A 15,709-nucleotide genomic window follows, 5' to 3' on the forward strand; every position below is an offset into this window, starting at 1 on the left:
CTGCCTGACACTGTGCTTTGGGCTCTGGCAGCTGGAAAATATTTTTCAGTTTCTGACCACAGATGCCCCCCCCCCACACTCCATTTTGTTTGTTTGTTCTGGAAACTCCATGAGATGCTGACGCTACTGGATTGAGCCTCTGGCCTTATTTCTTATTTTTCCTTTGTGAGAGGTTTCTGTACATGGTCATTCAGTCTTCCTGTTGCATTTGATTTCTAACTGGAACTTGGCTGCCTGCATTTTGCTGCCGCCTGGACTCTGCAATGTCCTCGGTCCCCTTGCTTGCCAGGGGTCACCCTCTAGTCCCCGGAGGCAGGATCCCCCTCCCCCACCAGTATCTCCTTTCCACCGTCAACACATTGCTAGGAGCCTCGTTCAGTAGTGTTTCCTCCTGTTTTCATTCTCGTAGTTTTCTCACATTTATCCCTGTTCTGCCTTCTTACCAGGTTTGAGGGGGAAGAAGCGGCGAATATGTTCATGTGCAAATAATGTCCTTTTAATTCATGAAATGGGTGGGTAGTTGCTAGATGGGGTTACTGGGGATTCAATGTATAAAAATCCTTAAGGGGTTTCCTTTGTTTTTTGTTTTTTGGTTTTTTTTTGAGTTCTCAAACATTTTTTATTCTACCAATTCTAATTGTAAGCCACATTCTGCTTACAAATCCCAGAGGCATTTTTCAAAGATTAACCAAAAGGAAAGGAGGAGAGAGGTGAAGGAAGACTGCCAGGAGGCTCAGAGATGACGTCCACAAAAATGCTTCAGTTTTCTCAAAACTGGCAAATGGCACAGTGTCGACCAGTTCATTCCTTGAATCCTGCTGGTTTAAAGGAATTTCAAATGGCCCCTGCCAAATACATTCTTCATTTTGAGGCTCACACATTAATTGTGGGAGCAGTCAGCAACTGTGACTTGTGTCTTTGATGGCGTTCACAGAATTGCCTGGGCGTTGAATCAAGATGCAGTGAGATGTCACAGCTTTTCCTGAAAAGCAAGAAATCCTTGAAAATGTCCCCAGATTAACCAGTTCATGCGAGGGCACCTATTCTCTTCTGTGACGCGAAGCACTTCCTGATGTGGCCTTTTAGGACATCACAGGACAAACGAGGCAGGCTCTGTCGCTTGGTGCTCTCCCGTGGAAGTCCAGAGGCCTGGCTGCTCACCACCTGTGCGCGGGCACCCCTTCCGGGGTCAAAGTCTGGCGAATTCAGACTTTGGAAAGAGGAAGGGCTTCCTCTCCCTTCTCTTCCCTCCTGGGGTGTGGTCAGGTTCCGGGAAGAAAAACACAGCAAATGAGACCCTGCTGTTTGTTACTTCTTCAAAGGAGGGATGGCTTGAGGCAGATCACGTGGTTTGGAGACTGTTTTTTAAAACTGGGCACAATAATTAAAGTAACAGCTGACAAACATTTTCATGTTTTGAGAAATTGGGCATCAACAGTTAAATGTGTAATGTGCTTTTGAACAGGTCCCCAGTACAGATGCAGGTTAAGAAAATGCCGTTTCTTTTTCCCCAGTGTTGGGGGAGGTCCAAACTGAACAGTGATGTAAAAAGAATTTTGTGGAGCGGACGTTTTACCCTCGACGTGCCGTGTGTTTCGGGGACGACTGGCATCCATCTAGTCCCGGCACACGTGTGAGGGACTGACCAAAAAGAAAGGCCCCTCAGGCAAAGAAGCCCCGGGAAGGGAAGTTGAGGAGACAAAGTACCTGTGTCACCTGCAATAGGCCTGCAGCCAGTCTCCCCCTCACTACGGTGTCGGGAGCTGCTAGCAGCCCTAGGAGTCCTCTGACCGGCCATCCTCCCGGTTGCAAGTCACGACCTTCCGCTGGCCCTGTTGATTGCGGTCCTCCGGTTGTTTGGAGTCCCGGGCAAGCCCGTGGCTCCGAGGCGTGTATCTAAGGGGCAACCAGCAGCCTTGCGGGGCGCCTGCCAGCTCCGCAGGCACAGCCGCCAAAGAAGGACATGCACTCAGTCGAGCAGAGACCTCGTCAGCTACCACGCGAACCGAGGCATGCTGGGTGTTTCTCTTTCAAGCATACTTGCACTGACCTATTTATTTCCTAAAACCCTTAGGTACCGTAAGAAAAAGCCAGGATTTGGAATCGTACACTATTTGGCTAGTTTCCCACTAAACAGAGACCAGCAGCTTCATGCCCAGGCTCCCGGGGCAGACGGGAGGCGAAGAAAGAACTCGGATTTCTAGAAAGTTTTATTGCAGTTGCTTCTGAATAGTTTCGTTTTTCTTTTTGGGTGACCTGGAAGTCAAAACACACGTTTTTGTAAGTAATATGTGTGCTATTACTCTCCCGAGACTGCATTCTGGGGGCTGGGAGGTTTTTTGTTGCATGTGCTCTGTGATTGTAACTTTTAATAGAAATGACTTAGACTTGCATTTAAAGAGTACTTCCCGAATGTGACGAGGCAGAGACGCTGAAATGGAATTCAAGAACGAATTACCGTGACCCACTCCATAAAGCTTCCTGTTAGATTGTTTTTTTAAAATCTGTATGCAAGGATATGTTTATTGATTTTTAGAGAGGGCAGGAAGGGGACAGAGAGAGAGAGAGAGAGAGAGACATCAACTGTTTACCTCCTGTATGTGCCCTTGCTGGGGATTGAACCTGCCACCTAGGTATGTGCCCTGACCAGGGATCGAAACTGCAGCCCTGTTTGCGCGTGGGATGCCGCTCCAAAAACACCTAAACAACCTGGCCACGGCTTTTTTTTAAATTAATTATTCAAGCTTCTTTTTAGCTTTGCATTAAGCCCAGCCATAATAATTCTAATATTGTGGCAAACAATACTAGTGTGAGGTATTTCTGTGTTTTGATACCAAGGACCTACGGGGAAAAAAATAAAGAGCAAAGGAATTTTTCATTGACAGTTCTTTATTTGTCAGAATATTTACTTATAGGTGGTCAAAGAATTCCTCAATGACAAAAAGAATTAGCCGTTAGCATTGACCTACACCAGAGGAAAATGAAATTACTTACATGTTTTGCTCAAGGCATTTGAGCGGGGTTCCGTTAAAAGGAGGCTGCGGGGGCCCTGGCTGGCGCGGCTCAGTGGACTGAGCACTGGTCTGCAAAACAAAAGGTCTCGGGTTGGATTCCCAGTCAGGGCACATGCCTGGGTTGCTGGCCTGGTCCCCAGTTGGGGGCCTGTGAGAGGCAGCCGATCAATGTTTCTCTCCCTCCCTTCCCCTCTCTGTGGGGGGCGGGGTGGGGAAAGGATCCTGCTTCAATCAGTCTCATGTAATGAACAGATCTGCACCCCGGAGCCAGGAAGGAGGGCGGAGGTGTTGCGATGCAGAATTTAGCAATGGCCCCAGCCTCTCCGGCCCCACAGGTGCTTCTCAGATGCCCGCATATGGAGATGCCCAAGATAGCAAGAGCTGGGTGTCAAACACCAGGGCTGCGGGATCTTGTATCCAATTACTGGCAGCGTCATTTGCAGGATATTGGCTGCCGTGAGCCACACACCCCTGACTCAGCTTTCTGTGCTAGTTCTTATTTTTCATTTGCAAGTTCTGTAGTTAATTTAAAAAAGCATTTAAAAATGCATCTACTTACGTCCTGACATTTTCTCCCAGAGCACTTCCTAGCTCACTCTAAGTTGTTGTCTCAGTGCTTTGGGGTTTGGTGTTGTATTGAGTCACCTTTTGAGTCGGTAGCGAGGCCAGTCATTTGGAGGTTTTATTAGGTGTCCGGCTCTGACATCAGTTTTGGGGGTTAGGATTTTCTAGCTGGTCCTCGAGTTGGTAAACGTCAATGAAGCCTCTGTGTGGGATTTAAGCGCAGCTATTACATTCCTGAAGGGGAAGCTAAGGCTCGAGGACATTAAATCAGAGATCCAAAAATGCACCTCACCCCAGTCACCACGCCCAAAATAGAAGCTGCTTGGAAGGATGACAGAGCACATACTAACTTCATTCCTCATCAGACATTAGCACTTGGGACAATAAAGTACAAAGGGATGATGAAATAGAAAACTTTTCTAGAAGAATTGTTTAGAAATGTCACAAGACATCAGTCCATAGTTCTGATTTTATGATGCTACTTTTTTTCTTTTTTGGTCACTTTAAGTCTTTCTGTTAGAAATGTCCATGAGGTGTATTTTGAGGTCTATTTATATTTGGAATTTAGTGATATCAGTATCAGTAGTACCTTATCTAAAACAACCAGGGAAGTATGTATTCTTGGTAATTAACATTTCAGGATAACCCCCTTTTTAGTTTTTAACTTTGAAAAAAATTTTAACTGGTCCATGATTTATCGAACAAACTGTATATTTTGATTAGGGTCTTGGGGACATATTTTTTACAAGTGCTAACAGGTCTTGGGTATGAGCGGGAAGCTGCTGGGTTTTGATGCTTTTACTTTATTTTATATTATTTTATTTTTTTATGGGTTTTGATGTTTTATAGTACAGTTTAAGCTGCTTAGTAAACGGCTGATCCTTTTTTCAGATCTTCTACAGGTTCGAATGGTTTCTGTTTTTCTTTTCTAAAGTTGGTTTCCCCTGCTCTAGTCCTCTTCACTCTGGAGCTGGCTGTTAAGGGGTGTTTTGAAAAACGTTAAGAGAAGGTAAAGAGGCGCCGCCCCAATCAGGCAGGCACAAAGTCCCCTAGCCCGGACGGGCGTCGCACGGGAACTGCTACCTGCGGGTTTATTTCTGTCAGTGTCCTTATTATTAACTGCCTCACAGTCTTTGAAAAATAGTGAGATTAAAACCCTAGACAAAATATTTCAGGTGTTCCACCTGAACAGAAGTCCCTGGCTTCTAAACTTGGCACGGGGCGTTGAAGAAGAAGGCTGGCTCCAGCCCTTCAGGGTTTCCGTCGCGGGGGAAGCCAGAGATGTATGCAGATAAGGGCTCTGAAATGCCTACACGTGCCGGCGGAAGAGGGTACAAGGTCCGGCAAGCGCAGGAAGGAAAGGCAGGTGGACCCTCAGCGGAGGGGAGGTTTGAGCTGAGAGGCCGCTGAGGATCAGGGAGGGGTGGCGGGGGGACAGGTAACCCGGGGGGAGACACAGCGAATCGGCCGCCCGCTAAAGGTCACTTTCCTCATTTGTGGGAAGGATGGCGCTAAGACAGAGCTCTGATAGTAATTGCAATTTGTCTTCCTAGAGCCTTCCTTTCACATAATTAATTCAAAGGCCACGAGGTCTCTGTCTGCTGGAGAGACACCTTAAAATAGACCTTTTAATCTACTGAGACTTTTCAACGCTGCTTGAACTTGGGCTGTTATTAGGGACTATTACCTTCAATGTAAACCTCAATTTAAAAGTGATTTATGATGTAGGTGGCCTTGATTGAGGGAAAGTCAGGGCGTGGGGACACCCCAGCAGTCCCGGAGCCTGGCCTCACGGCTCCAGGTTTCTCCCTGTAGCGCCTCGGCTTGTTCCGATTTTGTCTGGAGGACACGCAGTCAACCTCTGGTGGCCCAAGAACATGTTCAAGGCGGAGACTCATACACCATATTGGGGGACAGTATAAAAATCACAACGATTAGAATGTTCCCAGTACTATTCTCTTCTGGTCACAGGCTGACGAGCTTAATTTTATCTTTCCGGATGTTTAGACATAGTCTTCTTGCACAAAGGATTTGAGTCATCTAGCCAGAATACGAACAACGTGATACAAGGGAAATATGTTAGCCCTGGCTGGGTGGGTCAGTTGGTTGGAGTGTCATTACCAAACACCTAAAAGTTGTGGGTTCGATCCCTGGTCGGGGCATGTACAGGAGGCAACCAATTGATGTTTTTCTCTCACATCAATGTTTATCTCTCTCTCAAAAAAAAATCAATAAATCTATTTTTAAAAGGGGAAATATTTAAAAATCAATGACAAATTAAGAAGGGGTCCCAGGGAAAACGTAGGCAGAATGGAGAAACGGCGGCGGCGGGGAGAGTGTACGCAGGTAAGCAGGGTGCACGAAGCGCTGCACAGTTGTTCCAACTGGGCCTCATGCTGGACTCCAAGCCTCCTGGCAAGCAAAGCAAAAAGAATAGGTAGCAAGTTGTCCCCCAAAGACAATGTTTTCTTCTGGACAAGCAAAGCTTTCCCAGGCCTCCGGTTGGCACTGTCGTGTGTGGGGGCTGCCCGCGGGCTGTCATTCCTGTGACACCAGGCCCCCCGGCCACCCTGTGTTTGACGCCGACGTTTCCTTCCAGGGACCATGAACCGCTCCCCTCGGCACGCTGGCTCGCGTGGCGTGGCTGAAGATCGGAAGCTTTACATCGTGGATTCCATAAACGACCTGCACAAGCTCAACCTCTGTCCCAGCGAACCCCAGCACCTGTTCCGTACGTGCGCCCTCCGAGGCCGACGGCCGGGCTGCTGGGCCACCTAAAAATAGCAGAGGCCCGTCTGGGTGTGTGGGGGGGCGGGGGCGGCCTTGGAAACAGTTTGGCACCAGGAAGGAGTGCTACTGATTGTCAGACTGTGTTTGCTTTTGTTCTCTGAAGAGCACACACGCTCTGGGCTTTCTTGGCTCCTAAGTAAGATCTGAACCCCTGTCTTCAAAGTTCTAAGAAGTCCCCGTGGAGTTTCAGTCCCTGGGAAGGCGAGGGAGGCTGCAGGGCAGGTCCCAGAGGCTGTGGAGCCTCTTAGCGTCCCCTTTCCTAGGGACGTCGTACTGCACAGGGAATTGCCAGGAAAGTGTTGCACACGTTTATGTGGTATTTATAGGAAAATCATTAAACTTTTGTTGGTCAAAAAAGTCAACTTCATTTTTTCCAACAAGTGAGAACTTGCCCCAATTACTGGGCTAGGAAAAAAAAAAAAAAGTGGAGGGTAGGGGGGAAAAAACCAAAAAACTCTGCTAACTACTAAATGCGTGTCTTGTCCCCAACATATTGTAAGCGACGTCCCATCTTTTCTAGCTTAAACACTGACGTTGCAACCCAGGTGTTGGCGGCGCGCTTGGCGTTTGTTTCGGGGGCGCTCTAAACTCATATCATCCTGATTTTATAGCTGTTCTATTCTCTTTCCGAATCTTGCTTTTCTTTTTATTTTAAAGAGTTACGGTTTTTTTGTTTTTGTTTTTTTTTTGCCTGTCTTAACTGAAACAGTCAGCCTCCATAAACATAGGTGTTCAGGCGCCAGCTGAGGGGGTCGCTCTGATTTGGCAGCAAACGCTGTTGGGGGTGACATAGGGCATGTGGGGCATAAGCCGCCCGTCTGTCTGTGAGCAACCAGCACAGCCTGTAGGACTGAGTAGAGAATAAAAACCAACTCAAATCTCTCCGGTCCCCCAAGTTTCCGTTCTTCGCATTCAGTTTAATTTAGGGGTTAGCAGGCAGGCCTTCAAAGTGGTCACAAAATGCGGACAACTCATGGTTTGGGTTGAAACTGGCTGTTTTATATGCATAGCCGCACCCCTAGTTCAAGGGTGAAATGTTTGAAAGAACCTTGTTTCCAGAGCATGTCCATCCCGAAAACCCCTTTAAGAAACTAATATCCACCAGGGCCATTTTTTTGTTCCTATGGGTCCAGGCTTAACCGATGTTTCCTATTGTGAAATCAGTTTCCTGGAAGAAAGCCCAGAGCGGTGGCCTTGCGCCCAGCCGGGGCGTCCCCAGTCGGCCGCTCTTCCTCCTGGGTCACGTCGGGAAAAGGGCGATAGAGTCTCTGCTCGGAACCTGTAACTCCTTGACCCCCGCCCCCGACAAAATCCACATTCTGCTACTTCAGCATTAGCACGATCTTCAAAGAACGCTGCAAACCGGGGTGAGCAGCTAGTTGGGCCCTGCTCGGCCTTTGAATACCAACTAGGAGAACAGAAAGAATTTCCAAAGGAGCCGCGGCGCACAAAGTCAGGCCCGACACCTCGGCCCCTTCGTGGAGCGATTAGAGGGAACGTGGGCGTAGCCCCCCGTGGGGTCCCTAGCGCTGCGGACGGCCCGTCCTGCGGCCCCGCTGTGTGCTTTGTGACCGCTGCTGTCTGTTTGTTTCGTGCTAGTGCCCGAGGAGAAAATCCCAGGGGGCGGCGCTGCCTCCGGAAGCACGAACTACAGCCTGTTTTTTCTGGGGCTGATCGGCGTGCTGATCGTCAGCCTGGCGCTCGTCTCCTTCGTGATTTTCCTAATAAGTGAGTAGGGCGGGCGCGCTCCGCGGCTTGCTTGCGCTCACGTCCTGGCTGGTGGTTAATTTTGCTCAGCAAAGGCCCAGGGGGCACGCACGGTGCCGGCAGTGCGCGAGGACAGGGCCTGTTTCCGCGATGCTTGAACTTCTCACTTGGAGTCTCTAGCTGTCAAGTGGTAGGCAGTTTATTCCCATGTATTCTAGGTTTTCTTAATCCAGTGCATACGTGTAGCTCGTCCCATGAATTCAGGTGTGTAGCATAGAGTCACCTTCAGTTTCCAGCTCCTTCGTGTGGATTATCTTCTGAAATGTTGTGCCAACATAAACTGATGCCTCACGTGTCATCCTGCCCCCTGGCTGAGTAGCTCGGTGGGTCAGAGCCAAGGTTGTGCTTGGATCCACGGTGGGGGCACATACAAGAGTCAACCAGTGAATGCATAAGGGTTTATTATATATTTGCTTCTAGTGTTTTCTACTGAGAAATAGAAAGAAGACCTGAGTAAAGAAGTGCCTTTTTACTGGGCAAGTGCTCTGTGCCAGACACATGAATTTATTAACAAATCCTTTCTCTACCGTTCAAGGTAGTGCCTAATACTTCAGTTTTACTGAGGAAAGACGATGGTCCAGAGAGTTCAGCTCTTGACATTTTCCCAGCGGAACTGGGATTCAAGCCTGGGCCCACCGGGCCCCAGACACACCCCGCTCCCAAGGCTGCACAGGCTGGCGCGGAGAGGGCGTGGACATAAGCCACCTGATGGGCGATGCAACCCTCAGCGGCTCTCCCGGGCCGCGTGGCTACGCGCACTGCGGGAGCAGCGTGTTTGCCAAGAGGGCTTTGCAGGGCTCAGGCGGCAACCGAAGGCAGGTCCCGCTGCCCGCCGCGGCAAGAGCCAAGCTCATGAGACAGGTGCTGGTGAGAAGGAAAGTGGTTTATTCAAGTGCCGTTCGCCTGAGAAATGGGGGGCTCTTGTCCCAAAGCCCACCTCCACGTCTCAGTGCGGGCAGAGGTGTTTCTAAGGAGGGGGAGGGGAACAGAACCAGCAGATCAAGGGGAGGGAGTGGGAAAGGTCTCTACGTGCAGATGAGCGCAGTCAAGAACATCAAAACTGGTCAAGGGAGAGTCTGGTGTGCATCATCCTGGTTTTGTGGTTGAAGGTCAGCAAACCTCCCAGAGCTGGGATGCCTGAAGGTCAAAGTCTGTATTTTTTGAAGTTAGTTCCCAGGACTTTATGCAAACACGCTGTTTATCTATAAGCTGCATTACTAGTCAAAGTCAGCACGTACAGAAACAATGTCAAAAGAACGGTGGGGTGGGTTCCAATTCCCCACGGATACAATTTCCCATGGTTACCGACTCGGGGCTCTGACGAGTCAGGAGGGGGCACGTTGGAAACCAATGTGACACTCTGTTTTCCGTTTTGAAGTTCAGACTGGAAACAAGATGGACAACATGCTGCGAAGACTGGCAGCTGAGCGAAAGGACATAGATGATCTCAAAAAACTCAACCGCATGATTGTGAAGCGACTCAACCAACTGGACGCGGGACAGAACTGAAGAGATGATTTTCCAAGAGCACCTGCTGACCCCACGCTTCTCCTGTGCTGGGCGCGTGCGGATGCCCGGCATTTCTGCAGACGGTGGATTATCTGGAGAGTGAGCCCGTCCTGCGGCCACCTTCCTGCCAGAGGGATACACACAACTCCAAGGCCAGGGAAGGGGTGGAAAGTGGCCACAGGGACTCAGTTTATGGCCAGGTCCTTCCACTTTAATGGGGTGAGGCGGGTGGCTGGCATGCAGGACAACCAGTAGGACACAAGATAATTCAGCCCGCTACACAGGACATCTCTTATAATGGTGCTTTGTCACCAGAATAAGTTCACCATCCCAGAGAGGTGTGTAGTGCCTCCCACACTCCCACGGTGAAGGACAGCATTTGTGGCCAAGGGAACCGGGTGACAGATAATCTTTTTAATAAAAGAGATTCTGCTCAGGTGATTGAACTCAGACTCTTATTTCCCCAGGGACGGGCGGAGGGTGGGCTGTGGAGCTGGTTTGCCTCTTGGTATTTGCTAGTAGTCACATGTGTATCGTGGGGGGAGAGGGAGAACAAAAGAGAGAGCCCAGTTTATTCACCCAATGTTTGTTGAGCTTTCTGCAAACTCCCAACTTAGAGAAGCTTACATTCAAGTGGGAAACTAAGGAAATGTATCATTATATGTAAATGTAGAAGCTTTGTTGGCTTTGTTTCTCACAGGGAAAAAAAAATCTTTAAGTACCCCGCTAACCTGGAAAAAAATCTGGTCCACCTGTGTCCAGACTAAACTACAGTAGGAGATGGTATGTCTGGAATATTTGGAAGCTGCCTGGTGTTGGCACAAAAGATGAGGCACATATTTGTTTCGTAGGACACAGTGTGGTAAAAACGGGCTTTGAAAGCACAGGAGTCGTGGAGAATCTTTAATACAAGTATGTGGTGCGTGTCTGTGGAAGAATGTGTTATGATTTTGTCATTTTGAGTTGATCAAGGACATTTGGGTACGGCCTACATTTAAACACAAACACACATTGTATGACACTAAATAGTTAATGAAATAAACACGAGATGTTTTACTTATCCATTGTCACACTCAAAAACATCTATCCTGCATACTACTCCTTTTCTTAAAATTGATAGTTACACAGAAAATTTTAAAAATCTGAAATGTGGGTTTACTGGAAAATTCTTAGTGACCTGTTGAGGCGATGTGACACAATAGTCATCAGGATTTGCTATGACATCGTTTCAGAAACCGTAGAGGAAAATGCCAATCTCTCTCCTAGAGTCTGCATGTGCTATGCTCTGAAACACCGTTCTGCCTGCACAGTGGATGCATCTCGTGCTCAGGAAGAAACGGTTTCTACTCCAAGGAGTGCATGGCTCTCACAACACCAAGTTGTGTCCCACCTGTCCTTTCACCCCTTGGGGACAGATCCTCCCGGACCTGCACTGTCCCGCCCGTTTGACCCCAGCCGGGGGACCCCCCCTGAGCTTGGCCCGGGCGTTTGTGTCCACAGAGAACAGCTTCCATGGACCCTCCTTTAAAATACTGGCTGGCCGCATGTCGTCTTTGTTTTGGTATTTTTTGGTTGAAAAGGGAAGAACTTTGGTGTGCAGGTCACCTGGACTGAGTGAAAATATTGCGGCATTACAGCTCACCTTTTATAGCTTAAAAAGATCATTTTCATGGAAACAGATCGCTCTGAGTCAGGGTGTCTAAACTGATTTTCTTTCAGCTTAAAGGAATGACTTCATTTAAATTCAGTAGAGGGTGAGCAAAAGAAATGGATCTTCAGAGATGGCTGCTGATCTATCTTCTGTGTAAACGAGTTTGCCAAAAAGCAGCTGGAATGAGGAGAAGGAGTGTTAAGACCGTGAGCCGACCTTCTGCAGGGTCTGGAAGTACATTTTTAAACAATTTATTTTATTTGTTTTTAGAGAGAGGGGAAGGGAGGGCAAAAGAGAGAGAGAGATATCTATGTGAGAGAGAAATATTGATCGGTTGCCTCTCATATGTGCCCCGACTGGGGACTGAACCCACAACCCAGGCACGTGCCCAGACTTGGAATTGAACCGGTGACCTTTCTCTTTGTGGGATGACGTCCATTCCACAGAGCCACACTGGTCGTGGCAGGGAGCCCATTTTTAAAAAAAGAGGAAACATGAAAATATGCTTATTGGTGTTCCTGTGGTCACTTAATCTCATTTGAGGAAGACAAAGTCCTCTCAGGAAAGTTGTTTCAGAGAAAACCTGATGGAAAGGTAAGTCTAGTTTTTACGAAGAGGAAAAGGACAATGAAACAGCAATGCAGAACAGAGTTAATTCCGTGGGACCAGTGGGTACAGAGGTGCTGGACCCGGCAGTCTGCGTGACACTCCAGAAAATTCGAGAGCAGACCGAGACACGGCCCCGGCTCCCAACTGCAAAGGAGACGTGGGGGAGATGGGGACGGCCTGTGGGCCCTGCTCTCGGGGAGGCTGACGTCGCGGGCCGGGGTGGCGTGGGGACCCGAGGTTTTAAGGAACCGCCGGGGTGAGTCCGGGGCTCCGCCTGGTTGGGAGGCTGGCCAGAGAGAGGGTTCGGGGTGCACCTGCATGCAGGTTCGGGTCCCAGGCAGGAGTCCCCATGTAGCTGTGACCTCTCTTGATGACATTCCTGAGCGTTGGCTTAAACTCCAAAGAGCTGGCCAACTTTTCCGAAGGGCATCGAGGGCTGTTCTGACAGCGGAAGGTGTGGCGTGAGAACCCGCAGGGGCCCAGGAGACGGGACACACGGCCAAGACTGCAACGGGGGCTTCTCCAGTGCCAAGCGAGTCTCAGTTCCTACGGCACAGACAGACTACCTGAGAATTCTACTCTGCATCCGCCCTGCCCCCAACCTGGCAAACTTCTTTAATATCAACGCCTTGGCATCGACTTCTCAAGGTCTGTAAGTTCATTTGCTCTGAATCCCCCAGGTTTTGCTGTGCAATTGTGTACGTGTGTTGCACACTTTGACTTTCTCCTCGGGGCGTCCTCAGGGCACAGGGCGAGGCTCGACGGTGGGAATGTGTGTAACTGAGTTGAGCTGGGAGGCGTTTCCGGCTGCAGCTTCTGACTTGCAAACAGAGCGAGGTGGTGCTCACCCGCGGGAGAGGAGGGACACCTGGTGGCGGCTGCTGGTTTCAGGGGGAGGAGGTCAACTGGAAAGGAAGAAAGAAGGCAGGAGTTAACACAGAGCCTGGGGGCTGGAGGGAGAGGAAGCGGCTGCGTCTGTCCGTCCGTCCGTCCATCACAGGGCTGCTCCGTCCGGGAAAGTGGCTACATGGCTAGAAGTTCCCCAGACGGTGGTGGACCCCACGGGGGGACAGCAGGCTTTCCCAGGACAGTCGGCCAACCTACTGCCTGGTCAGGGAGGCGCCTTTCTTCTCCCCACGAGGCTCCCCGCTCCTCCTCTCTGGGCCAGCACATTGGGCGCCTAACCTTGCCTCATTTCTTGGTCTCCATTGAGTGTGTGGTGGGCAGTCTTGTCTCCCCGCTTTGGGGTGAGCTCCGTGGGGGAAGCAAGTCCTCCTGGTGAGAAGACGCTGGCAGCTGATACAGCCCTACCACTACGTGGGAAGACACCTCCCAACGGAGGCCCCACGGCAGGGCTGCCTGGCGCAGACAGACCCTCCAGACACGGGTCCGAGAGGCCCCAGCCGGGGCTGGTCCTGATGGGCCGCGTAGAAGTCAGGGTGCTAAGGGTTTTCATGTTCCGCCTTGGTAAATGAAAGCCCCACCAAGAAACCACACAGCCACATGTTCCTGCCATTTTTGCCGAGATCCAGGGCGTTGGAAAAGGGCCTGTGGCAAGTTCAAGGGCTGCAGGCACCGGGAGCCTCTCCCTCGGCCTCCTGACCCGCCTCCCCGAGGCACCGAGGAACCGCAGGGCTTCTTCCAACTCTCCCTCTGGGTGCGCTCGGGAAGCTTCTCTTCACACCGTAACGAATCGCTGTCGTGTGGCAAACCCAAACTGCGTTTATGGAAGAATGAGCCCTGACCTGATGTTAGAGCAGAGTTTAATAAGCCCGCCTGCTCCGGGCATCCCCGCGAGTGGATCCCCTCTTCCTTCTTGTACATGAAAGACAGCAAATCGCCCCAGACCCCGAGGATGCAGGGGACTCGCCCCAGACCCCGAGGATGTTCTCGTCAGCGGCTGTTCCCTCCTTGCCCCAGAGCCACTGCGGCGACTGTCCTCGGGGTTAAGGCCGCAGAGGACCCTGCTCCGGGATCCCCTCTAACCACCGCACCGCAAGCAGCGGAAGCCTTGTTCTCCTGACTTCTCACCACACCAGCGCCCTTGCTCCCTATGAAGCACCCCCCCCCCGGCCCCGCCCCGCTAACCGCTCCTCACGTGCCTCCTTCCCGGCACAGGAACCCCCGCCCAGCTCCGCCTCTCCCTCTGACACCCGGGAAGCCCCTCAGACAGCTCAGCCCCGAGTCCTCACCTCCTGGCCCGTCGTGGTGAACTGCCAGAGGCTCCTCTAGGTAAGGCTGGTCTCTCGTGGGTTACAGACAGTTCTCCTTTCGAAAACAGAAATGGGAAGTGCTGTGCAGGAGGTGCGAGCGTGAGCCCTTAGGACGCAGTGGAGGCGGCATCTTTGCGGCGGGCTGCTTCGGCCCACCAGGCCAAGCTGTGCGCTCCCACCGGGGGCATGGTGCCGCCAAGGGCAAAGCCGCTGGTGTTTAAACTGGAGGCGCGACGCCTGGGCAGCAGCTCATGACTGGCATGTCGTGGACGCAACGTGGCTTCCGTGCTCCCATCGGAAACGAAATGAAAACATGGCCCCTATGTTCGGGAATTATTGGATGCTATGCTTTCACCTGCTGTCTTTGCATTATTAATAATCCCGGGGCATTTGCAGCTCAACTCTCTGGAAGCGAAAGGAAATCACGTGGCCAACGCTGCCCACGGGGGACGCTGCCCTTTAAGGGATCGGCAGTGTCACACGTCCATCACGGCCCAAGGGGGTGATTCCCCAGTGAGCGATTTAGACGCCCTGGCCAGAGACGCCCCACCGTCGGCCCCAGAGAAAGAAACACAAGATTGGAAATCGAACAATTGCTGGGTGGATACACGAGAAAGCTCTGGTTCAGACCAAATAACAACGCTGTTGTCCTACTGGACACTCTGAAATCTCCACTGAGTGATCAACAGGGACGGACAAGCTCAGTGAGGGCACGTGACCCCAGAGGACGATAGGATCACAAGTCCCTGACAGGGCAGCTCACGGCAGGAGTCGTGTCCTAGGCCTGTAGTCTCCTTGGTAACAGACGCATCTTTCCCGTAAGCGAGCGCGGTCCCTTGTGAAAAGCACCTTGCTCTCTCGCCCCACGTGGCCAAAGGCACACCCAGGAAAGTCCGTGCACGCTGCCCTGGCCATGTGTCTGATGGGCCATTGGAGGTTTGCACAATCGCTCTCCCATGGCTCCTCCCATCTCAGGGACAGAAATATATCTCAGTCTTGATGTGTATGATCTCTCCCTGGGCTGACGCTTTCCCTTGCAGACAGGCCGTTGCCTTTTCTGTGGCTGACATCCCCTTAGGGAAGATGATCAAGCGTGGGGAATGTCCCTCGAAGTCACAGTGATGGAGGAGCCTGTTTGACTGGCCAGGCGCTTCAACGAGTCTGTGCTGCTTGGCCACGTTTACAACGGTGTCACAGTGCGTACCACCCTCGATCCTCAGACTCAGTTGAACACTCTAACATTATTAAGATTCAATGGGCAAAATTGGTAGAAACCCTTCCCATAGTCTGGCCCAAAGCATTGCTGCTGGTTCCTTTAAATCTGCGATCCACCTGCTTTGGGCCCAAAGGCTCTCACCAGAGATGATTAACTCCAGGACACCCCACGCACCTTTTGATCCACAGTTGATACTAGGAGACATACTTTAATACCATAAAGGCCTAACGACTTCTCTTGAAAATCACCACACTCTGGTTGAGCAATCTGTTTACAGCATGCTCCAAGGAGGCAGAAAACAAAATCTACATTTTACAACCTGGACATGTTCGCTGGTGGAGATACCTCCGTAAAGACTTCCTTGTGTGGCTGACAG

General features: G+C 50.8%; 1 protein-coding gene across 1 annotated transcript; it reads left to right on the plus strand.

Annotated features, from left to right (window-relative positions):
- Positions 1–1,950: 1,950 nt before the first annotated feature.
- On the plus strand, positions 1,951–10,062 carry LSMEM1 (leucine rich single-pass membrane protein 1). Its single transcript, XM_054571272.1, has 4 exons — positions 1,951–2,280; positions 6,178–6,309; positions 7,968–8,096; positions 9,514–10,062. Exons 2-4 carry the CDS (start codon positions 6,183–6,185, stop codon positions 9,642–9,644), a joined length of 387 nt encoding a protein of 128 aa, XP_054427247.1. The 5' UTR covers positions 1,951–2,280; positions 6,178–6,182; the 3' UTR covers positions 9,645–10,062.
- Positions 10,063–15,709: the final 5,647 nt, after the last annotated feature.

The sequence above is a fragment of the Pteronotus mesoamericanus genome, unplaced genomic scaffold (genome assembly GCF_021234165.1).
Source record: "Pteronotus mesoamericanus isolate MK-2021 breed Mesoamerican mustached bat unplaced genomic scaffold, CSHL_Meso_final contig_220, whole genome shotgun sequence".
NCBI lineage: Eukaryota > Metazoa > Chordata > Mammalia > Chiroptera > Mormoopidae > Pteronotus > Pteronotus mesoamericanus.

Excerpts from the sequence above, each read along its gene's own strand:
- LSMEM1 (XM_054571272.1), top strand. The coding sequence starts at position 6,183 with ATGAACCGCTCCCCTCGGCACGCTGGCTCGCGTGGCGTGGCTGAAGAT. Across the intron at positions 6,310-7,967 it reads CGAACCCCAGCACCTGTTCC|TGCCCGAGGAGAAAATCCCA; the intron begins GTACGTGCGCCC and ends GTTTCGTGCTAG. Across the intron at positions 8,097-9,513 it reads CTTCGTGATTTTCCTAATAA|TTCAGACTGGAAACAAGATG; the intron begins GTGAGTAGGGCG and ends TCCGTTTTGAAG.